Source organism: Paralichthys olivaceus, chromosome 23 (genome assembly GCF_024713975.1).
Source record: "Paralichthys olivaceus isolate ysfri-2021 chromosome 23, ASM2471397v2, whole genome shotgun sequence".
NCBI lineage: Eukaryota > Metazoa > Chordata > Actinopteri > Pleuronectiformes > Paralichthyidae > Paralichthys > Paralichthys olivaceus.
Window position 1 is genome coordinate 647,566 of NC_091115.1, and position 22,396 is coordinate 669,961.

Here is a 22,396-nt window from a genome sequence, read left to right on the forward strand (position 1 = left end):
CAGTATAAAATCCACCTGTACTCCAGCTTCATTAGGGTGTCTCTAGGTTCTGCTCAGACTCAGATCCTGGTTCTGCTCAGACTCAGATCCTGGTTCATACAGAGAAACTGTATTTAAACTAAAGTAAATGTGTCTCTGACCTGAAGCATCGAGCTGCTGTACGATGAGATATTTGAGTTTGTGTGGTTTTAAAGAAAGACTCCTTCCATCTCCTTCAAACTGCAGAGTGTGGCCCCGGGGCCCGGCCTCCGTCCAAGGAGAAGAAGAGGACTCGGACACAAAGACAACAAAAAGACCCTCAGTGAAAGAGTCCATGGATTTGATGATGTGGAAAGTCTTTGTGTTTGGACTGTGGGGAGATGCATTCATGTGCATTAAGGACGTCGCTGCGTTTTGAAAACGATGCAGCGACTGGTCAAACACACAGAGAGGAAGTGAAGTTATATAAGACTCGAGGAGCGAACATGAAATAATTATAGCTGTAAAAAAACCGTTTCATCGTGAGGTCTGTTTCACTGCAGCTCTGCAGCTTCTCGTCACGTTCTTCAGGAGACGTGTGCATTTTCAATCACTAAATGTTTCAAGTCTGTGTCGATAACTTGAGAAACTAGTTTTGACTCGGCTGAGGGGGTTTCATTTCTTTAGGAACTTAATTTAACAAGTTAAACCAACTCTCAGCTGCTCATTCACTGAACTCATCTTTTCAATACATGTCAACTGTTCGCTCCGGTCCACTAACACAACAACACAGCGACGGTCATCTGGACATTAAACGCAGAGGAAGAGACGCCGCTTGTGTTTTCACAGAGAAACGTTTGACTTGATAAAATAAACTCAAACCACAGAAGATGAAGTCTTGGTTCAGATCTGACGTCAGCTCCTCCAAAATATTGTTTCTTCAAATGTGTGACCCGACAAAAAATCACTGTTCTTCAAACTCTGATTATAAAGATTATAAATATTAATATAAAGATTATAAAGATTATTATAAAGATTATAAATACATCGTCAGCTCCGACTGTCCGTTTATCACTGAGGCCATTTTCTTCTTCTTATAAAATGTGATGAAAATCTGAACCGTTCATTTTACAGTTAGAGAGAAAGACAGAGAGGGAGAGAGAGAGAGAGAGAGAGAGAGAGAGAGGATGTGATGATTATTCCTGACCTCTGTCTGTCTGTCTGTCTATCTCTCTCTCTCTCTCTCTCTCTCTCTCTCTCTCTCTCTCTCTCTCTCTCTCTCTCTCATCCGGGTCCTCCTCCTCTTCTCCTGTGCTTTTAATATTTACTTCATCCAGACCATCGCTGGTTTAAGCCTCAACAGCAGCAGCAGCTCTCGTGCGTCCATGTGAAGAGAAGCTGCGGCCGCAGGACGCACCAGTCCCGCTTCATCCCGCTTCATCCCGCTGCTGCACATTATTTTTAACTTTTTTTTATCTCCTGGAAAAAATTAATAAATATCGGAGACGATGTTTGCGTCGCGGATCAACAAGTCTCTGGTGTTTCCGCCACATTGACCGTGGATGGCTGCGGGATGGAGATAGCCTTGGTGAGCTTTGAGAACGGCGGCGCCAAAGGGAGCGGTGGAGGTGGAGGAGGCAGCAATGCCGAGGAGAGCTGCCGGAACGCGCTGGATGTCCCTCAGCCCGGCTTCGTGCAGACTGGACTCGGGGAGGACTTCGGCAAAGAGCTGAACACCCGGGGGAGTCCTCAGCAGCGGCTCCATCCGCTCCACAGCTCCTGGAAAATCAACGACATGAACAACACTTTCAGCTGCAGCGAGAACGCCATGGATGCGCTTTTACGCGCGGACCACAGTCCCCATCTGTTCGACGAGGACATGCTGGACATGGACATGGACACGGAGAGCAACGAGAGGGTGCTCATCAACATAGCCGGGCTGAGGTACGAGACCCAGCTGGGCACCCTCAACCAGTTCCCCGACACTTTACTCGGAGACCCCGCCAAGAGGATCAAGTACTTCGACCCGCTCCGGAACGAGTACTTCTTCGACCGCAACAGACCGAGTTTTGACGGGATTTTGTATTTTTATCAGTCGGGGGGGAAGATCCGGAGACCCGTGAACGTGTCCATCGACGTGTTCGCGGATGAGATTAGGTTTTATCAGCTGGGGGAGGAGGCCATGGAGAGGTTCCGAGAGGATGAAGGCTTTATAAAGGAGGAGGAGAAGCCGCTGCCTCAGAACGAGTTCCAGAAGCAGGTCTGGCTCATATTCGAGTACCCGGAGAGCTCGAGTCCCGCCCGGGGCATCGCCATCGTGTCCGTGCTCGTCATCACCATATCCATCATCACCTTCTGCCTGGAGACGCTGCCAGAGTTCAGGGATGAGCGGGAGCTGCCGGTCACCAGCCGCCTGGACAACAGCACCGCGCCCCGGCCGTCCCTCACCTTCACCGACCCCTTCTTCATCATCGAGACCACGTGCGTCATCTGGTTCACCTTCGAGCTCTTCGTGCGCTTCTTCGCGTGCCCGAGCAAGTCCGAGTTCTCCAAGACCGTCATGAACATCATCGACATCATGTCCATCATGCCTTACTTCATCACAGTGGGCACGGAGCTGGCGGAGCAGCAGGGCCAGGAGCACCAGAACGGGCAGCAGGCCATGTCCCTGGCCATCCTGAGGGTCATCCGCCTGGTGCGGGTCTTCAGGATCTTCAAGCTCTCCAGACACTCCAAGGGGCTCCAGATCCTGGGGCAGACCCTGAAGGCCAGCATGCGGGAGCTGGGCCTCCTCATCTTCTTCCTCTTCATCGGGGTCATCCTCTTCTCCAGCGCCGTGTTCTTTGCAGAAGCGGACGAGCCGGAGTCTCACTTCTCCAGCATCCCGGACGCCTTCTGGTGGGCGGTGGTCACCATGACCACGGTGGGCTACGGGGACATGAGGCCGGTGACGGTCGGGGGTAAGATCGTGGGCTCCCTGTGCGCCATCGCCGGCGTGCTCACCATCGCGCTGCCGGTGCCGGTCATCGTGTCCAACTTCAACTACTTCTACCACCGGGAGACGGACCAGGACCAGTCCTCCCTGAAGGACGAGCCCAACAGCGGCAGAGCGAGTCCCGAGCTCAAGCGCAAAGGAAGTAAATCATCCGCCAAGTCTCAGGACGCGGAGAACAACGACGCAGCCGCTTCTGGAGAGAAGGCGAACATGAAAGCGAACAGCAACATGGACTTCAAGAGATCCCTTTACGCGTTCTGCCTGGACACACGGGAGACAGACCTGTAGACCTCCGCGCTATAAAACATTAAGGCCCATAGTTGTGTAGAATAAACCCCCATTAATGGGCTCTTAAGTCTTTGCACACGGCGCAGGAGGATCAACACATCGCAATCCTGAAAAGTTTTAAGAGCGACGGGGTTGATTTATAAAAAGCACATTTTAATCCGCCTCAATCTGGTGAGCACTTCCCTCAGAGTTCTGAACGAACCACGGAGCATGTGATGCAACACTGAGGCCCTTTAACTGAGCAGGAGCTGCCGCAGAACAGGAGCCTGAGCCCGACACTTTATCAAGCTGCAGCCGCTCTTTGTACATAAAGTAGGAAACAGTCCATATTCTGCAACACAAGAAGAAGCCAAATTTAGTTTGTTCTCACCCTCCCTACATTTAGTCATTATGTTTACAGGAGAAGCAGAAGTGTACATATATCCCACACGCCTAGTTATCAATTGGATTACGCTGTTATTGTAGATTTTGAGAAACAGGAAAAAGAAACAAGTATATTTTTGACGCCTGTTTCCCTTCGCTCAGGTTCTGTCAAAGAAGTGAAACACTTTCCCTTTTTCCAGCTGAGAGTCGGTTCACTCTCAGAGGACCTGAACAACAGCAGCCTTGTTTCTGATCATTTAAAACTTAAAGGAGTAAACTGAAGGAAAGAACAGAGGACAGAGCAGAGACCATCTGGAGAGATGAAGCCACACTGACACCAGGTTAGTGTCCAACAGTTCAACTGTCTCCTTAGAAATGTGTTTTAATGATTCATGGGTTCATGTGTCCCTAACATTACTCCACAGTTTCAGCACCGGGGCTGAAGGGACAGCTCCTTCTGTATGGATCAGTTTTACACATGATTATAAATATCTCGTTAAAGAATCAACCATCCAGACGAGGATCAGTCCACCGAGAAATCAGGTCTGATGTTTCATTGGCTTATTGTAGATATATTTATATACTTAGACGATTATGCAGATAACGACATTTAGGAAACTTTTAAACAGTTTGTCCACATCCAGGTTTTTCAAATCTAAAAGGTCCAACTCTGAATATCTGAGGTTTCAGGATCCTTGGATTTGATTTCAGCTTCGTAGTTTTGATCTAAAGTCTGGTCGTAGATTTACTTTTTACCGAGAAGCTTTGTAGTCGTGTGTCCATGTCAAGTTTAAGATGTTTTCACCTCAACAAACGTTGAATCGTTTCATTTGATGCTTGAAGTCGCAGAAACAAACAAACAGTTCAATCGTCCCCAAAAGAATTCGATGTAGAATATATGTATTAAAACATCATCGTGTGATGACCCTTCAGATTTATCTTGTGACCCTTTGGAGGGGCTCAAACCTCATGTTGTAAACCAGTGGACTGGGCTGTGGGCATTTATATAAAGCAGAAAAAAGCAGCTCCAGTCAATACTTTATTACTTTACTGGTTAATGATTATTATTACTATTATTATTATTATACCAGAGGTTATTTAAGATAACACACACACACACACACTGTATGTAGAAGGTTTATTGGTGGAGAGGGACACACAGAGGATCAGGCCGAGCAGATTCTGTTGGGAAACAAATGAATGCTGAGTTTGTGTTCGACCTCTGTGACTGGACGACAAGTTGGAATCTTTCAAAGCAGATTACAATGGGCTTTACGGCCGACATCACAGAGGAGTGTGTGCTTATGTGTTTGTGCGGAGTGGAGGAATTGAATATTTATTTTTAGAAATGCATAATTGAAAATATAGGAACGTCGCACAGTGAACGGTGTAGAAGTATGAAACGTTCCTGCAGGACTCCGACCTCACGCTGCTGCACATGGACGTGAGATGTTTGAGTGTTTTTTAGTTTGGAGTCCACAGGCTCATCAGCTGTTACACTCGTGTTTTCTCTGCAGCAGCTGCAGCTTCCTGCTCTTTTGTCCTGAGAGACCTCGAAGATCTCAAGTGGGAAGGAGGCGTCTTAAAGAACCAAACCAGAGTCCAACGTAGTTTTGTTCCCTTTGGTTTTCATCCAACGTGTCAACACTCGATGAGTGACTTCAAAACTCTGTAACAAATACACAGTGAGGACGTCAGAATCCATATGTAAAATCCTTATAATACACACACACACACACATATATATATATATATATATATATATATATATATATATATATATATATATGTGAGGGAGACATGATATTATTTTAACTTCATGCCACAGAGAAATGACTGCAGATTGAGCTGCTTGTGAATCCTCTGGAATTGTTAAGACTCCACAGAAGTAAATATAAAGTACATGAAGCTGTGTATTTATACTTAACAGGAGCTGAATCGTATATTATAAAGTTTCCTACAGAACTTGTTTAAATGTCCCATGTTGGAGACGTCCTGACTCTGAGTGTCTTCACTTCGTGTTTGCTCATGAATTAATCCTCTTAGATGTAGAAGAGTTCAGAGTGAACATCGTAAATGCTCCCAGAGAACTGAGCTTCCTGGTTTACAAACTAAGACGGTTCATTTCACAGAACTCTGACAGAATCCTGAGAGCAGAGGTTTGTCGAGTACAAACAAGCAGCGAGCGAAGAGAAGGAGACAAACATTTACATCTGAGAGTTACGAGTTTCTTGTGAGAGAGAAAAGAGATTCGAGGCAAAAGAAATGATTCCGTGAATTAAGAAAATCCATAAAAGATAAAGTGAAAATAATAAATTCAGTTATTTGTCTCCACACTGAGCTTCCTCTGACCTCTCATCCATCGTTAATCACTTCAGGGATATTTGTCTTTGTTAATTAACTCCTTTGTTCACCACAGTGAACTGTATACCCGTCATTTAGCATCTGTTGTGTGAGCGTGCAGCAGGAAGCTGCAGGACAAGAATCCGTCCTGCAGCTTCCTCGTGGCCTCACCTTCACTGACACGGTGCCAGCGGTGCAGCATCTGGACGCAGTCGACCAAAAGCCAATGTTCATGTTCGCCTGCATCTTTTATTAATTTCATCTGATTTCACAGAGTAATTACAGCCTCCGTCACCACCTCCTCTTGTTCCTGTCGTTCATTCCTCTGATTCTTTAGGGCCACACATGTAATTGTCTGTTTTAAAGACAAGGGTTCGATCTTCCTGCTTCTGTTCTCTTTCCCTGTTTGAGTTCCTCGGTAGAGATGGAGCGGCAGATGTGAATAGAGTCTGTGTGTTAATCGTGGCTGAAGGCGTCATGAGCGTAAACAAAACCAAATGTTCACGATCACAAACCACGACTGTGAAGTGAAGTGACAGGAGCCTCAGATACGAAGGATTTTACTGCATCATAACGTTTCAGGCATTTGAAAAATTCAAAACCTGCTGAGGACGTTGTTTTCTTAAATCTGCACCTCAACTCTGAGAAATGAACAAAAAGCGTTAATAAGATCTTTTCATTGAGAATCTTTGGGCTCAGCTCGAAACTCCATTTATAAAACCTTAATGCACCAGTGACTGTGATCTCTGTGATGTTAGCGTGTGTTCATTTGAACTCTACAGTCGCTTCGTGTCAATCGTCACAAAAACCCAGTGAAGCCAAAAGTATGTGGACACACCTGTAAACGTACTTGTCTGATCCCGTGTTGTACACATGGCTGTAATACATATGGGTGTCCGTATACTTTGGGCCACTCAGTCTCGCCCCCGTCGTGCTCTTGCTGCCACGTCTCTCTCTGCTCTTTGTTGTTCGTTCGAGCCTTTGTTCTGCCGGACGCATCAATTAGCCAGATAATACAGGACTACCCACAAGCCCCTGGGACACGGTCCAAAACTCCAATCATTTTGGCAGAGCCTCGGCTGTAATCTGGTGAACTGGCGGCCGCGCTGTAGATACAATTAGAGGCAGCTCGACCAATGAGGCTGCTCGGTGTCACGGATACGTGTAAACAACGAGGAAAATCTGATCTGAGTTTAAATGATCACTTCTCTGTGAAGGGTCGACAGCAGGACCGTCCACTGCTGGAGCCGCTAGTTGACGTCCCACAGCTTCGGGGACAAAGGAACAAATGGATGTTTGGTGGAATTAATACAGTTTGTTAATCACAAATGTTTGTTACAGCCGCAGCTCTTCTGGTTCAGGGAGCAGGGGATCATGGGTAATATCCAGCGTTGTGTTTCAGTTCAGTGAGCGGAATGACAGCTCGGCTCTAAAGACTGAAAGGCTTTGTTTTCAGGTCATGAACACCACTCAACCAATCAAGGTCTTAATAATCAGCCATTTTACACAGAGTCGAATAAAAAAGATGGTAATGGCAGATTATGAGAAACTCAGGACACAGAGACAGAAAAGAACCAAATCCAAGTACTGAAGGGAGCGGAGGAGTGAACTGAGGTGGAAGTCGAGCTGCTGCGTTCTGGAAGAGCTGCGGCGGTCAGAGACATTAGGTACAGGTAGACCAGCCGGGGGGAGGGGCTTCAGTCAGAGGTTTGTGCAGACTGGAGAAAAGAGAAGATTAATCATCTGTGAAGCTTCTTTGGGTTTGTTCAGGAGACGGTTCAGACCTGGTTCCTCTGGAGACGCAGGCGTGGTATGTTTTCTGAGGCTGCTGGTACTTTGTTCCTTTTATTCGTCTCTAGCATCTTGAAGTTTCTGACTTCAGAACACAAATATCCTCATTTCTGGAAAACATGTTTTAAGACGACTCATTTTCACCGATAATCAACAAGCACCTGAACATTAACTTTGTCCTGTTGTGGAAGTTAAAGTCACGATTCTCCGTCATGTTCTTTCTGACAGGATTTGGCCTAAACTTTTAAGCTCCGTCCTCCAAAACTTGGAACAGATTAAAAAAACAACTTTGCATGCAAACAAAACTGCAGCTGATCGACATCTCATTTCAGTGAGAGCTGAGAGATGGTATGAGCGTATCCATGACTAATCCAACTCTCTGTAATCTCGGGCCAGTGCGTTCTCCACCATTCTGACAAACAAACACACATAAGAAGTACAGTATTTACATGTGATGCATTATCATGCTTCTATTTTTACCCTCATAGAAGCTTTTAATCCGGGGGCGTCTCGCTTCGCGTGACAGGGGAGCAACGCAAGAAACGCTTGTGAGGAGCTGCTGCAGCTCAACTAATTACACTGCTGTCACTTCACTGACCCATCGACCGTGATTAGCTCGATTAAAACATGACTGTCGGGAGTAAATATGTGGCACTCAGCTGGAAATAGCCGGGTGAAGGTTTAGGAGTTAATTCAGGCTCCGGTCTCTGAACGTGGAGGCAGAGACGAGGCTGTGATTTCTGAAAACGTCGAGGGGCGAGGTGATTAGCGTGAGCTTGTTTCCACGGCTCTACTGACTCCTATAACCCCGGCTCTGTCGGCACAGGCTGGGAAAGCGCTGGAAGCAGGAGAAACAAAGCGATGAGGAAGTTACATAACAAACACACGCACACACACACACACACACACACACACACAAACACACACACACACTGTCAGTCCTCAGCTGCAGCCTCCACTGCTGCTCCTCGAAAAAAGTTGGCGAGCAGGGAGAGAGCAAAGATGAGGCTGAGCTCGTCCTGGCTGACGATTGAATGACAGAGAGTCGAGTGTGTTTGTGACCGAATCTGAAGCTTTTAGGAAAAAACACATCAACGCTTTAAAAAATGACAAAGTCACGAAGATGAACTCTGTGTTTCTGTCGCTGCTTCAGGTTTGATCTGGTTCCTGCTGGATTAAGAACCCTGATCAATCTACACTGAGCCCTGCAGAACTTTACATCCCTTACATAGAACGACCATTCTCTTTATATATGGATGAGGTGCATACTTTGTTTTTCCAGAACTACCAGGACTGTAAAAAGTATTTGAATAGAAGCAGGTTAAAGTACTACTCATTTAAGTGAAGTATAAAACTTCTCTTTATATAAACACAGAGGGGTCACTGTCAGGTGGGATATTATCTTATAGGTTGTGCTCGTCGTCACATAAACAGCCAAAGCTGAAGCACTAACAGAAGTCGAAGTGTCGTTGCTGAAAGGAGCTGAAGTGTCAGGAGCTGAGCGTCAGCACTGAGAGCTTTAGAGCGTCAGATTCAAGTTCAAGCCCTGAAGGCTTCTGAACTGTCACTTTCATACACGAGCTCTGAAAGTAGCTGAAGTGTCAGTTAATGAAGTGACGGAGACGGTGGTAAACACTTCCTGTGGCTTTACTTTTTCACCTTGTAAAAATATCTGCAATCATATGGAGTTAAAGTACACGGAGTCGGAAAAACACATCGTAAAAGTACATCATGATTTATATTCATTTATTCTTGTGCAACGTAAATCAGAGACTCCACGTTTAATGAAATGATGTAGGAAGAGTATGAAGGTAAATATTTCTCTGAGCCAGATGGTTCGATGTACAGAACCATCTGTGAAAGAACTTGGCAGGTGATTGGATGAACCATCTGTCCATCACTGTCCATGATGGACACTGAGTCCAGAGACAAACACTCGGTCTCTGCTCTTCGTCTTATTGAAGACAAACTGTGAATACTGGTGTTGACACGAGTGAAGCTGCAGCAGCGTCTGTCAACAACCTCTCTGTCGGAGGCTTCAACCAATAAGTATAAATACACGTTGTGAGATACAACTCGTATCCAAAGCAGCAGCAGAACACAAACCCAGAGTTTAGATCAACGTGGCGGCGTGAAGTCACAACATCCTCGTGCAGGTTATTTTAAACCCGGTCCGAGCTGCAGCTCTGCGAGTAGAAGAGAGTAGAAAGGAAACGCTGCCTCGTTGGCGTGTGATAATTAAAGGTTTTCAGACGAGCTGCTCAGCTGGCTCGAGGTCTGTGACATGGAAATGTAAGACTCACATGATCTTATATAACCTAATGGTTTAGCCTGCGAGAAGAGCAGTTATCTTTAAAGTGGAAACACATTGTGAGCGTCGGAAATCATGGAATATATGTTAACTCCGGTGGAAATGCTAATTAATCCCTCTCGGTGTTCCCGCCCCCCGCCGCCGCTCCGCTCATTTCACACATGGTAACATCACCTCCACTTTAATACCACGGTGACTCACGCTGACAAACGTCTCGGTGATTCATCAACGCAAATAAACAGATTCAGGATTGTGCTGAATACTGAAACCAAGGATTTACCGTTCATCCACAGGTCAGGGGTCAGTGTCAGCTGTCAATCAGAACATCTCAGGCTGGTTTTAAATCATCTATTAACAAATTCAAACCGATCACAAACATGAACACTTGATTTCAACATTTACACGTTCCACCTTTAAAAACACGTGTGTGTGTTTGGATAAAGATTCAATTTGGACGTAACAGATTTAAGGTCAGTGATGTCAAATACAAGTATTATAAAGTGTAAACACTTTGAAGCAGAGGATACTTTAGCGTCAGATGTATTTCAGCAGTTTGGGTCCCGACAGACCGACGTGGTGCTTCTGAGAGCGGAGAGAGAAAAATCAAATAAGCAGAAAACAAGCAAACAAAGAGGAAGAAGGTTATCTAACCCGACTGAGTGAATGCAACGTTTCCACATGAGCGGCCGCTGCCATCTTCTGCATCATCTGCTTTAAGTGCAGCACTGCAGCGCTCCGCCACAGGCCACACAGCACCTACACACTGGATGTGTACATGATGAAGATGATGATGATGAAGATGATGATAATGACACCTCAGGGCGCTGGTGCCAGCAGCCAATCAGATATCAGAGATGCTGCCGAGGCGATTGTTGGTTCAGAGACGACGTTCGTCTTTCGAGTCTCTGGAAACTGACGCTTTTGTTTTTGTCTTGCACGAGATTATAAATCTTCAGATTCACATTTGTGCTGAATTATTTTAACAGTTGTTCAGTTTTCATCTTTTTTATTTCCAGGCTTTTCAACTCGAGTGTTTCTAGATCGAGTTCTAACTTCAGAGAGAATGTGTTTGTTAACACAAGGAGTCTTTTCATTCTGTTCACACTGATGCTACAAGGGAGAGGTTGAACAGTTTTTAATTTTACAAATATACAAAATATTATAGAAGTGTGAAAAATGTGAAGACTGATTTTAAATGACCCAGAAGAATAAAAAAACAAGACACATTCACTGACTTCAGTGACCATCACACGGTCACATGGAGATCTTCAAGCCTCCATGTAAACGTGACGTGTTTACATAACGCAGCCGGCTGATACGTCCGAGCGGCAGCGGGAACATAAAGGTCAGCGTGTGCACAAAACATGTCGGGCATCGAGCTGCAGACCGTCTGTCTGACAGATCAGAGGTCAGTTTGAACTGTTGAAAAATACGTGGGCAGGAGAGAGAGGAGAGGAGAAGACAGGGCCGTGGGCACAGAGAGCATCATCGTGAGTTATTCCACAAAAAGGTTCATGTTGGTTTATTCAAACAAATAATCAGAGCCTGTGAGATTCTTCTCTTCACAGGAAGAGAGAGAGAACTCAGCTGTGTAAAAATGTTTTATTCTGGAAGTCAGAGCAGATTGAGGAAAAGAACGAGGGCAGACGTGACGGAGGTTGTGATTCTCACATCTGTTCATTTTCATCAAGGTGAAAAGACACAAGATCTTTTCTGGCTCCGGTTTCTGTGACAAGTTGTTTCTTATGTTTCAGACATCGAAACTCATTTGAATGTCGTCTCACAAACAGGTTCAGACTCACACGTTTACACGAACACATGTGGTTCAATAGCTTCATCTGTATCAGAGTTAAATCCTTTATTATTTCAATCATCATAATTTAAAAGTGAGACTCTCTATTTCTTCTTTTGATGCTTTTCTGGAAAAACCGTTTTCTTTCTTTAAATGTATTTAAACTTGTTTTGTATCAAAGAGGTTTGTTGAGAATATTTCACATTTTCTTGGTTTAAATCAGATTCACGTCTGATCAGAGGCTCAACGAGACTCATTTGTCTGCTGGGTTGTTTTAATGGTTCAGTAGAACCTGAAGTAGAATATTTCACCTGCAGCTCAGGAGACAGAACGATGAGATGCTCGAGAACCAGCAGGACACAGTGATAACTACAGTTTTCAATGAGGCAGCAGGTTCTTCAGACTGAACCAGGTCAGAGCTGCAGCTGCGTCGTGAGGCCGGAGCTTTTCGGAGCGATGACAGACACATGACGTCGGCCCCGGGGGCCCGTGTGACCCGTGTGACCCTTCTGCGAGGCTCCGACGTCCACACAGATCTGCTGTTGAGGGAGAACCGGGTGTTCTGTGTTTGTCTGGGCGGCGAAATGAATTTGCTTCGACCAAAGGTCAAGCTGAGGCGGATCTTTTCACGGTCGGTCCTGATCTCTGTCAAAGATCTCGTCTGACACAGGAAGAGCAACGTCTCACAGCGTTTCATGATCTGTACCTGGTGCATTGTCATGGGTCTCATTCTCATGTTCAACAACATCTGTAGTTTTATGGGATGTGACCCTCGGCTGGAGGGATGGACGGTGACACCCCCTCCTGAATTTAGCAGCTATTTTTAGAACCTAAAGAGGGAAAATCCTGTTTGATTATTCACAGACGAGGAGGCGCAACTGCGTCATGCAACACTTTATTCTTCTCCTGATTTCTCAGATGACAGACCACAGCGGCACGTTCGGCTCCATGTGCCACATCAGTCACGCATGAACTCACAGATTTAATTACTCAGTAATAATATTCACCACGTCTAACCCGAGATATATATATAGACAGAATGTGAGAGTGTGTGCTGGGCTGTTTGTAGTAATCAGAGCAGAGCTGCCGTTGGTGTCACAGCATCACAGCCGCAGACCCGGGAGGTCACATGCTCCCAGCTGCCAATCACAGCGGGCCTCGCTTGATTGAATTTTCTCTGTGGCCCGCCGATAACCACGCGGCTTCCAATAAAGCCTCGGGCCGACTCGGGTGGTCGCAGATGTGTGTCAGTGCTGACGGACACGAGTGTGTGGAAACGATGTCGTTCACAGTACGACTGAGTCTGACGGCTGTTTGCTGCTGTGCAGGTTGTGATGTGAAAACAAACGCAGAAGCTAAAAGAGGCTACGAAGCTCTTTGAGCGGGAGAGTTCTCTGATTCATTTGAATCACTCCTCTAACAAACCAGATTATTTCCTCTGTCACTATTACAGAACGTCTTGATTCATGAAACTTTATTTTGATCTCTCTCCCTCTCTTTTATATATATATATATATATATATATATATATATATATATATATATATATATATATATAAATATATATACTGGAGTATACTGTTACCTAACCTTGGTCACACTTACTGGGAGGCATGACTCTGTGCTTTGGTCACTGTGGTGATGTAACACTGCAAACCTCTGCAGAATCTGCGGCGCTCAGGCAGAGCGCTGGTGTTGGACACAATCAGTTCATGTCTCCTGTGACTCTGTTGAGCGTCTCTGCAGAAGACGGTCTCATCTCCATCACACTTCCCTCTCAGCGAGGACGAGGGTGTGAAGTCGTGGGCGGAGCTGAATGTTCTTTCATTCATCTCAGAACGATTCTGCCCAAAGATTTATTTCACAAACACAACGACAGCAGAACATTTTGGTCTTTGAATGAAATTCACAACATTAACGAGCCACGTTCACAAACACGTTCATACATGTAAACATTCAGGTTCCACACTGTCCACGTCTGTGTCTGTCCTTCTGTGAAGTCTGTGACCTTCACTCACGTGTCTCTGTGTCTGTCCTTGTGTGTCCTGAGGACCAATCAGCTAATGACTGTCACCTGCACTGATTGATCCTGTGGTGCAGGTGAAGGTGCTCTCCCTGTGACTCCACCAAATTCTGTTGCTTTGGATTAAACAGGACATTTTTAAATTCCTCTGGATTAAGTGGAGACTTTTATTTTTAAGGGGTCAGGTTTTATGTGATTTTTTACATGTTCCCAGTTTTTAATCTGGTTTTTAGGAACTTAAGTTTATAGCTTTACTTTCTCTGTTTGTCTGGACTGTCTCACTCAGTGAATCCTCATGAATTCAGTGGTCGGCTAACGGTTCCTCTAGCGCCACCCTGAGGTGAGCATTTGTGGTTTTTAATGAAATATCTCATCAGAAATGGATGAATTGAAATAATGTTTAGTTTGTAAATTAAGATTTGATTTTAATAACTAAAGTTCTACTCTGACTGAAATGTTTACTCCTCCAACTCACAAATTCCCATGAGCCTCTGCTGTACCTTCCACAGTTCTATAAAGATCACGTTGGTCTTAATTTATAGTTTTGGGGGCGACTGGTCTTATTGTGAAAGGACAGGATATGAACTGAGGAAGAGTCTGAAGTGGTTCAGTCTGAATGAGGCCGAGAAACTGAGTGTTTAGTTTCTGTCGTGCACCAACATGGATCTCACTGGAGCTGGTGCACATGTGTGATGTAGTGTGACGGCTGCAGGCCTCCTCTCAACCGCCCGTCACTGTCAGATTTCCCATAATTCCTGTCTATGCAGGAAGCAGGCGGACCCGAGGATTATGTAGGTTGGGTGTGAAAACAGATTTGGATATGGTCAATTTCTGCCTCCAGAGTTGAGATGTGTGATGTTTTCCCTCCGCTGGGATCTGAAGAGTGAACAGACCCTTTTTAAAACTCGTGTCGGTGTTGGTCACAAAAACACTTTGGCTCAGGCTAAGTCGGCTGCAGCACCGAGCCGACCGATGCTGGAACCTCTCCTGCTGCAGGATTTGCGGTGTCTGTTATTAAGTACATAATGCTCAGCGCTGCGTGATCCTCCGGCCTTCCTCACAGCCCGAGGGCAGCGAGGGCCTCTGCTGAAAACACATCTTGATTTTAAAAACACCAAAAACACTGCATTTGAAACGCAGTGTGTTCTGATGTCAGATCTTCACAGTCTTTTCTCTCAAATCAGATTTTTGAAAGTAGATTTCTAAACATTAGTTTTGATGTTTGGCAGAATTCTTACGTTCTGTTCTTCCTCTTATGAACCGTTACCACTGGGACGTCTCATTGTTCATCTGTCACCTCGTGCTTCATAAAAGCTCGACACTAATTCATATCTCAAAGAATGAATAACGGTGATGTGGTGACCTTTGCCCTCCAAAGGCTGAAAGTCAAGGTCAGAACGTTTTTCTACAGGGAAATTAGTAACCATGGCAACCACGAATCAATCCTAATTCGAAGGGAAACCAAATAAAAAAAATCTCCCACTCTGTGAGATGTAAAAAAAAAACCACCCTGTAGGTTAGCGTGATGTTTCACAATGAATCATCACATCTAACACACACACACACACACACACACACACACACACACACACACACACACTCACACACACACTGGCTGTTCTCTGTGCAGATATTCTCTCTGTGTAGTTTGTTTCCATCGTACAATTTAAAAGAACAGACAACTGTAAAAATGTCTTTTCACCTCAATGTTAAATCAACATGAGAGGAAGAAAAGAAAGAGACACAAGCTGCTTCTCTCCTCAGGATGTTAACAAACTCAGTTCTTCATCATCAAGTCGGTTTCAGGACAAAACTCAACAAGAACCAGACTCAGAGAAATCCTGCAGCGCCCTCTGGTGGTTTGTAATAAGACTCATGAGTATTTACAAAATACTTCAACCAGCAGTGGTGCAGGAACAACTCAGATCCTTTACTGACGTTAAAGTACAACATCAATGCTCCGGTACAAGTAAATATCCAGAATTTAACCATCAAGTACATAAATATTATTTTTCCAGTAACAGACAGAACCTGAGTCGAGGTCGTATTATTCCATCACAGGAGAACCGGACGCCGGTTCATCCACCAGCACATCAGACAATTATCTTCACAGAACGCATCTGAAATGATTTACTGACTGAAGCTGATGTGACCATGAGAACAAAGCAGAACATCTATTCAGCAGAAACCGTGTTAAACAAGAGTAAAGTTATTTATTAATTTATAGAAGTAATAATCTAAACTGAAGATCTGGAGAACGAAACAAGATGAATGAGATTCTACCTGTTCGTTCAGGATCTTTGACTCGTCCTCCGCTGGGGGACGGAGGTGTTTTGGTTTGTGGGAACATGGGACATGATCGTAGCAAGAACATGTGACCTGTGCTTTGTTTTTCCCTTTTCCCCAAATTAAAAAAACAAGTCATTCTTCATGAACAACCAGAAGTTACTGAAGGAATGTGACTGAAGGCCTCATCCCTCATTTCTGGATTGACACTGACTATATAATGTATTTAATGGTGTCATGGCCGTTAACGATTCATTCAACAGCTCGTCAAGCTTCTCATCGTCTGGCTCATCATTGTGCTGCGTTTTATTTGATCTTATCACAAAGAAATAAAGCCGTCTGAGATAACGAGCTAGCACCCTCGTTAGCCTAGCGTGGTCACCAGTGGGACGATAAGTTCACACGGTTCATTCAAATGACCATTTCTTTGTGTCATTGACTAAAAGGCTTAAAAACTGTGAGAGCTTAATCTCTTTTGTATCCTCCGGCTCCTCAAAGCTCAGATACATGAAAACAGCTTGTGATGAGTTCACCTGTGCAGGTAACTCCCATCCAATCGTTTCTCCTCCTCTTAACGTCGGTTAGGTTGAAATCTTTAAATCCTCCCGAGTCCAGGCTGATTTAAAAACCTGCTGCTGACGACACGTGAGCAGAACACACTCAGTTCAATATCTCGGTTTAAATTAAATCTGCAGAATAAATGAAGAATCGTTCGTGGCGAAGGATTCACGTGCTTTCTCTCTCGGGACGTCACCTCGTGTGTGTGGCGTCGGAGGCCACGTTGACTCCTCCTTGGAGAGCGTTGGGTGAGGAAGTGAAGGAGGGAAAGTTCTCCTTCCTGCTGGATTTGGCCCAGCGAGCTGCTGCTGCATATGCTGCAGTGGATTACACTGATCCAACTTAATGCCTAAGACCATGCAATCATTCATAACTACAGGAGCTGTTGAGGGCACAGCCATGGACGCTCCAGGCACCATCTGCCGCTGCAGGAGGATTAACTTCGAGGAAGATGTTGAAAAAGGTGGGGGGTGGGAGGACACTGTCCACCAGACTGTCTCTGGGATCCCAACATTTTGATACAACCTGAAACAGCCGATTGTCCCAGGTTTACTTTCAGCTACACACACACATGCTGTGATTATTCAGAACCCGTAAAGATGATTTAAGGTCATAAACGATGATTTATTCCTTGATTATTAAATCAAACATCGTTTCTATAGATCTGTAGATGAACTGTCCATCTGTCTGTCTGTCCATCTGTCTGGTCTCTGAGCTGAGATGTTGTGTTTGTGTCTCCACAGAGAGTCGAAGCCCTGCCCTCCGACCATCAGGAGAGTTCACCACAGGATCCCGTCTCCCTGGAAACTAAAACACTCACACACATTTTTGGAACTTTGTGCCTTCAACCAAAATTCACCAGTGAAACTTCTGAAGCTTTTTTTTTTTTTTGCATCTTTTGTTAGTTTTTCATCTGAGCAGGACGGAGGATCAGTCCGCCTGATGTGGGAGGGCCTGGGATTGTGCTGCTTTGTCTCTCTGGAGAAAAGAAAAAGAAAACCGAACCAGGACATGAAACTTCTGATTATTTTAATGTCCTAAAATGTTCTTCTTTTTTTTACTAATAGTGTCAGTGATTTACTTCATATCAGAAGAAATCCCTTGCTGTGCAATATCAGTCGATATTTATGTGAAGTTGTCATGTGGATGTAGACTTCGGACAAACTTTTTGGTTTATTTTTGTAACGATGTTTTCCTGATTTCTATTTTTCTAAAACGATAAGACAGATGAGGAGAGAAAAAAAAATATGTTGAAGGGAGCGAAGACGTTTGGTTGTTGCTAAAAGACGATTTGTTCAAGTTAAGTTTTCCTCAACTACATTCCCTCCTGCTCGGACCAGAGCCAAAGCCATAGCCTATCTCAGAAACGGATGCACCAGACATTTAAACACACCAGGGGCCCGAACAGCCAGATGCATTCAGGGTCTGCGGGGCCAACACAGGCTCGCTGTGTCAGCTCGTCTCAGCCGTGGGACTGTTTGAGCGGTGATCTGGTTTCTACTGTTACGTTCAGGGGCTTGAATCTGAAATATTTAGTATTCTCTACCTTTGTGTGGCCTGTTCTTCTTGCTGTTATTTTGTACTTCCTCCTACATATCAGTCGAGCAACTATAAGTGACATATATGTGTGTGTGTGCACGTCGGAGAGGATGAGAGAGTGGGAGGTGAAATACTGTAAATTCTCAAATAAAAGACAAACCACGATCAGGTGTCATTGAAGACACAACTCACAGAGTTAACAGATTTTTAAAAAGCCAGCAGTTAATTGGTTTGTGACTGAAATCCACACATTTGATTTGTTTTTAAAAGTTAAAGATGTAAAAAAAAAAGTCAACAGATGCAACAGGAACAAACAGGATGGTTCAGGTTATTTCAGTTGGCGGGTTCACACCCTGCTCTGCTAATTGTAATATTATATATAGATTGATATATAGAGTTAGAGTTAGTCCTATAACCTCTCATGCAGCTTCAGGAAAATACTTTAACAAGTCCCAGAACTAACCCTCAGGTTTTATCTGACAAAAGATATTTTCAATACAATCTTTGACAAACGATCAGTAAAAAATACTACAGGTACTTCCAGAGACTCTTCAAACCATTTGGATGAAAAAATATGTTTCAGTATTAGAAATATTTATACTTATTTATATTTGTTATTCGTTGTACGAGCTGTGACTGTTTCCAATCCAAACGGACATGGCAGCTAGCATCCACACATGTAACGCTCAATTCATGTGACATGGACCAAACAGTTAAAGTTAATTTATTTGATTCTATATTTTTATACACAATAATATATTTATTGAATGCTTCTGGGGGACATGTGTAATTTCTGGAGACATAGAAATACGAGTTTAAAATCTTTATTTTGCAGCAATCAGATCTGTTTTTTTCATCCAGATGTTTTTGAGGACGTTCGACTGAAAAACTAAATGTTTGTTAGATTTGTGCCTTGATATCTGAAGGAGCTTCACCTGGATCTGTTTTGGAACCTGTCAGCGTGTGTCAGCGCATCAGTTCTGTGCAGGGACGTTCACTGGTGTGTCAGATTTACTAATTAATCCCAGTTAACGATGCTGTGGCCTCAGTTAACTGGTCTGGTATCGTAGGTCCTATGTTTTCCATCAGACTAGCAGAAGTCAAATGTATGATTTCGATCAATTAGCCTGAACTGGCTGAGGAGCTGATTACACGTAATTTACATTTAGGAATATAAATAAAAATTATCAAATACAATCATGCGACTATTTGAGAATTTACAGTAACTCCAGTTTTATTGTTTCAACCCTGTTTTCTGCCGTCGTGAATCGTGTTCTGTGAATCCTTGAAGCTGCTATCCATGTAATGTGTAGATGGGAGATATCCAGCCTTATCCCTGACGTCCTATCAGCATCCTCCATATACCTCACACACACACACACACACACACACACACACACACACGTCATTATTCTTCAGGCGTATTGATTTCAGTTTCATGCATCAGTGATTCACTTGCCTCAGTTTGTGCCTTTCAGGGATTTGTCGCTTTCACAACAACAAGACTTTTCTGTCGTGTTTCAGCTCAGTGGTTTTATTTTTCACCAGTTTTTCAAAGTGAATCTTTATTTATTCAAGCAAACAACTACTTTAAAGGATGTTGCCAAAAGTATGAGGGCTGCAAACCTCAATCTGTGATAGTGGAACATATAATTAAATTGATTATTTATTATTAAGAGACAAATGAACCTTTAAATTCCTTGTGATTGTGAGGTAAAAATGATCTGCATGAAAAAAAATATGTTCTATTGTTGTTTGGTTCTTCAAGGACGTGAGGATGTTTTGAGTGACTGACCAGTGGAAGATCATTTGTTCTCCAGTCGATACGGAATCAGAAGAACGTGGGTCGATGCATCAGTTTGAAGACGTAATAAACAGAAACACTTGTTCAACTCAGTCACAGGAAAGTGTTCGAGACTTTCCTCCACATTGTTCAAACTCCACAGAGTTGGCAGGATGAAGAAAGTGTAAATCCTCAGTCTCAGGTCGGGATTAACGATAATATGTGGACAGACGTTTGAGAAAATGATCCTGACAAAACAGAAAAATATCAGTTTCCTCCTTTGTGTCGTCGGTTTGTAAAAACTTTACACTCAACTAAACCATATGAAACATTTCATGACACAACATATCTCAAGGAATTCAGAAAACCTCTCATGAAGTTTGACGAGAGCTGCACTTCTTTTTTTTCTGCGACTGGATCATAACAACCAAAAACCCCTCAAAGGCACAAACTGCTCCACAAGTTAGTTTCAACTAAATCCTCTTTTACAGCATTTTGACACGTTGCTTGAAAAGCAAGTGCAGGAAAAGTGTTTGTTTTCTTTTTTTAACGGTAGTTATAATTTTTTATTGCATGGTTTTGACTGAATTCCGCCCTATGATGATGTTCTGCCAACAGTAGTGGAGGTAGTGTCCCTTCTGTGTGGAGTCAGTAGACTTTGCTGCCTGTGAGTGTGAACCGTCTGTCGAGCTGCCTCCGTCCATCAAGTACCTTTACTGACACCGTTCCCCAAAACAACGCTGCCAAACTGGTCTGAATAAGCCAAATTTTTTTCTGACGTTCTCTGTGTATAGGTGGTTTAAGTGTATGACAAGTTAAACCTCATCCCGTCAATGTTACATTGTGTTTTTAACAAAAAAGAATCCTGTTTGTTAAAATGTTGATAATATATGCAGAAGAGTTACGAAATAAACTGAAACAAACTCTGTGTCTTTGACTGAGGCGAGAGAGTAATTCAGTGTTTGGCCACTTGATGGCGCCAGTGAAGTGCATCTGAATCAGATCAGAGCAAAACTCAAACACTTCCTGTTTGAACACTTTTATCGAAACAGTAACAAAAATAAATGTACAATATTTACATTATCACATGAAGAGAGAAACAACAGGTGTTGACAAAGATGAGCTGTTGTTTGTGAATCTTTGTTTCATCGTAACAAGTTTTAGTGAATTCAGTTTGATTTTAAGTCTTTGAATCTGTTTCTGACGACTGAACTTCTGACTTTAGACGTCACTGATCAAAGAGTCAAATAAGTGAGTTGATGTACGCAGATGAAGTAGAACAGTCAGTAAAGTTAGTAAATAAAGTTAGAGTACAGTCAGTAAAGTTAGTAAATAAAGTTAGAGTAGAGTTAGAGTACAGTTAGTAAAGTTAGAGTACAGTCAGTAAAGTTAGTAAATAAAGTTAGAGTACAGTTAGAGTACAGTTAGTAAAGTTAGTAAATAAAGTTAGAGTAGAGTTAGTAAAGTTAGTAAATAAAGTTGTAGTAGTACTATCAGAAGTACAGTGTGACACAAAGTTAGTAGAAGCTCGTGATCAGACACGTGACTGGACTTCAGCTCTAGAACAAACAGGTGGTGGCTCTGAGAAGAGCCGTTTGTTTTCTGCACCTCCTCCTCTTCCTCCTCCTCCTCCTCCTCCTCTTCCTCTTCTTCCTCCTCCTCCTCCTCTTCCTCTTCTTCTTCTTCCTCCTCCTCTTCTTCTTCCTCCTCCTCCTCCTCCTCCTCTTCTTCTTCCTCCTCCTCTTCCTCCTCCTCCTCCTCTTCTTCTTCTACTTCCTCTGGGCTGTCCTCCTGCTGCTGGTGGGTTTGGCCTTGACTGCCAGCGGCTTCTTCGGGCTCTTCCTGGGCGGGGCCACCTTCTTCTTCGTCACCTTCCTTGCAGCCGGAGCTTTAGGCCCCTCCTCCTCCTCCTTCTTCTTCTTCTTCGCTGGGGCGCTGGGAGACTTGGTCTTGCTGGCCACGCCCCCCTTCTTGACCGGGCTCTTCTTCGGGCTCGCGGGCTTCTTGGCTCTGGACGCGGGCTTCTTCTTCGCGGGCTTCGGCGCCACCTTCCTGGGCTTGTGGACGGGTTTGCTCGCCCTGAAGGACCCGGAGGCTCCGGCGCCTGTGAGCTGAACCAGGAACCCGTCCACCTGCAGCTTCTTGACGGCGCGTTTGATGTGGACGCCCCTGTGCTCCACGTCGTAGCCCGCCGCCGCCAGCTCCCTCTTCAGGGCGATGTAAGAGAGACCCTTCCGCTGGCTGGAGGCCTTCACCGCCTTCAGGATCAGCTCCCCGGCACTGGGTCCGCTCGGAGCGGCCTTGCGGCTCTTCTTCTTCGGGGCTTTGGGCGCAGCGGCTGCAGCTGGAGCGACTTCTTCTGCCAT

The 22,396-nt window shown here is 44.4% G+C and overlaps 2 protein-coding genes across 4 annotated transcripts; one reads left to right on the plus strand and one right to left on the minus strand.

Annotated features, from left to right (window-relative positions):
* The first annotated feature begins 1,263 nt into the window (after positions 1-1,263).
* LOC109643419 (potassium voltage-gated channel subfamily A member 1) lies at positions 1,264-20,958 on the plus strand. Of its 3 annotated transcripts, none has more exons than XM_069519934.1 (3): positions 1,264-3,553; positions 3,767-3,945; positions 17,452-20,958. In XM_069519934.1, the coding sequence occupies exon 1, from the start codon at positions 1,532-1,534 to the stop codon at positions 3,239-3,241; it is 1,710 nt and encodes a 569-aa protein (XP_069376035.1). In that variant the 5' UTR covers positions 1,264-1,531; the 3' UTR covers positions 3,242-3,553; positions 3,767-3,945; positions 17,452-20,958. The 3 variants fall into 3 exon arrangements, with proteins under 3 accessions (XP_069376035.1, XP_069376036.1, XP_069376034.1); XM_069519935.1 differs by having other exon boundaries at positions 1,264-3,412; XM_069519933.1 differs by having other exon boundaries at positions 1,264-3,945.
* An 841-nt stretch (positions 20,959-21,799) lies between these two features.
* On the minus strand, positions 21,800-22,396 carry LOC109643420 (histone H1.11L-like). The gene has a single exon (XM_069520425.1). It carries the CDS (start codon positions 22,394-22,396, stop codon positions 21,800-21,802), a length of 597 nt encoding a protein of 198 aa, XP_069376526.1.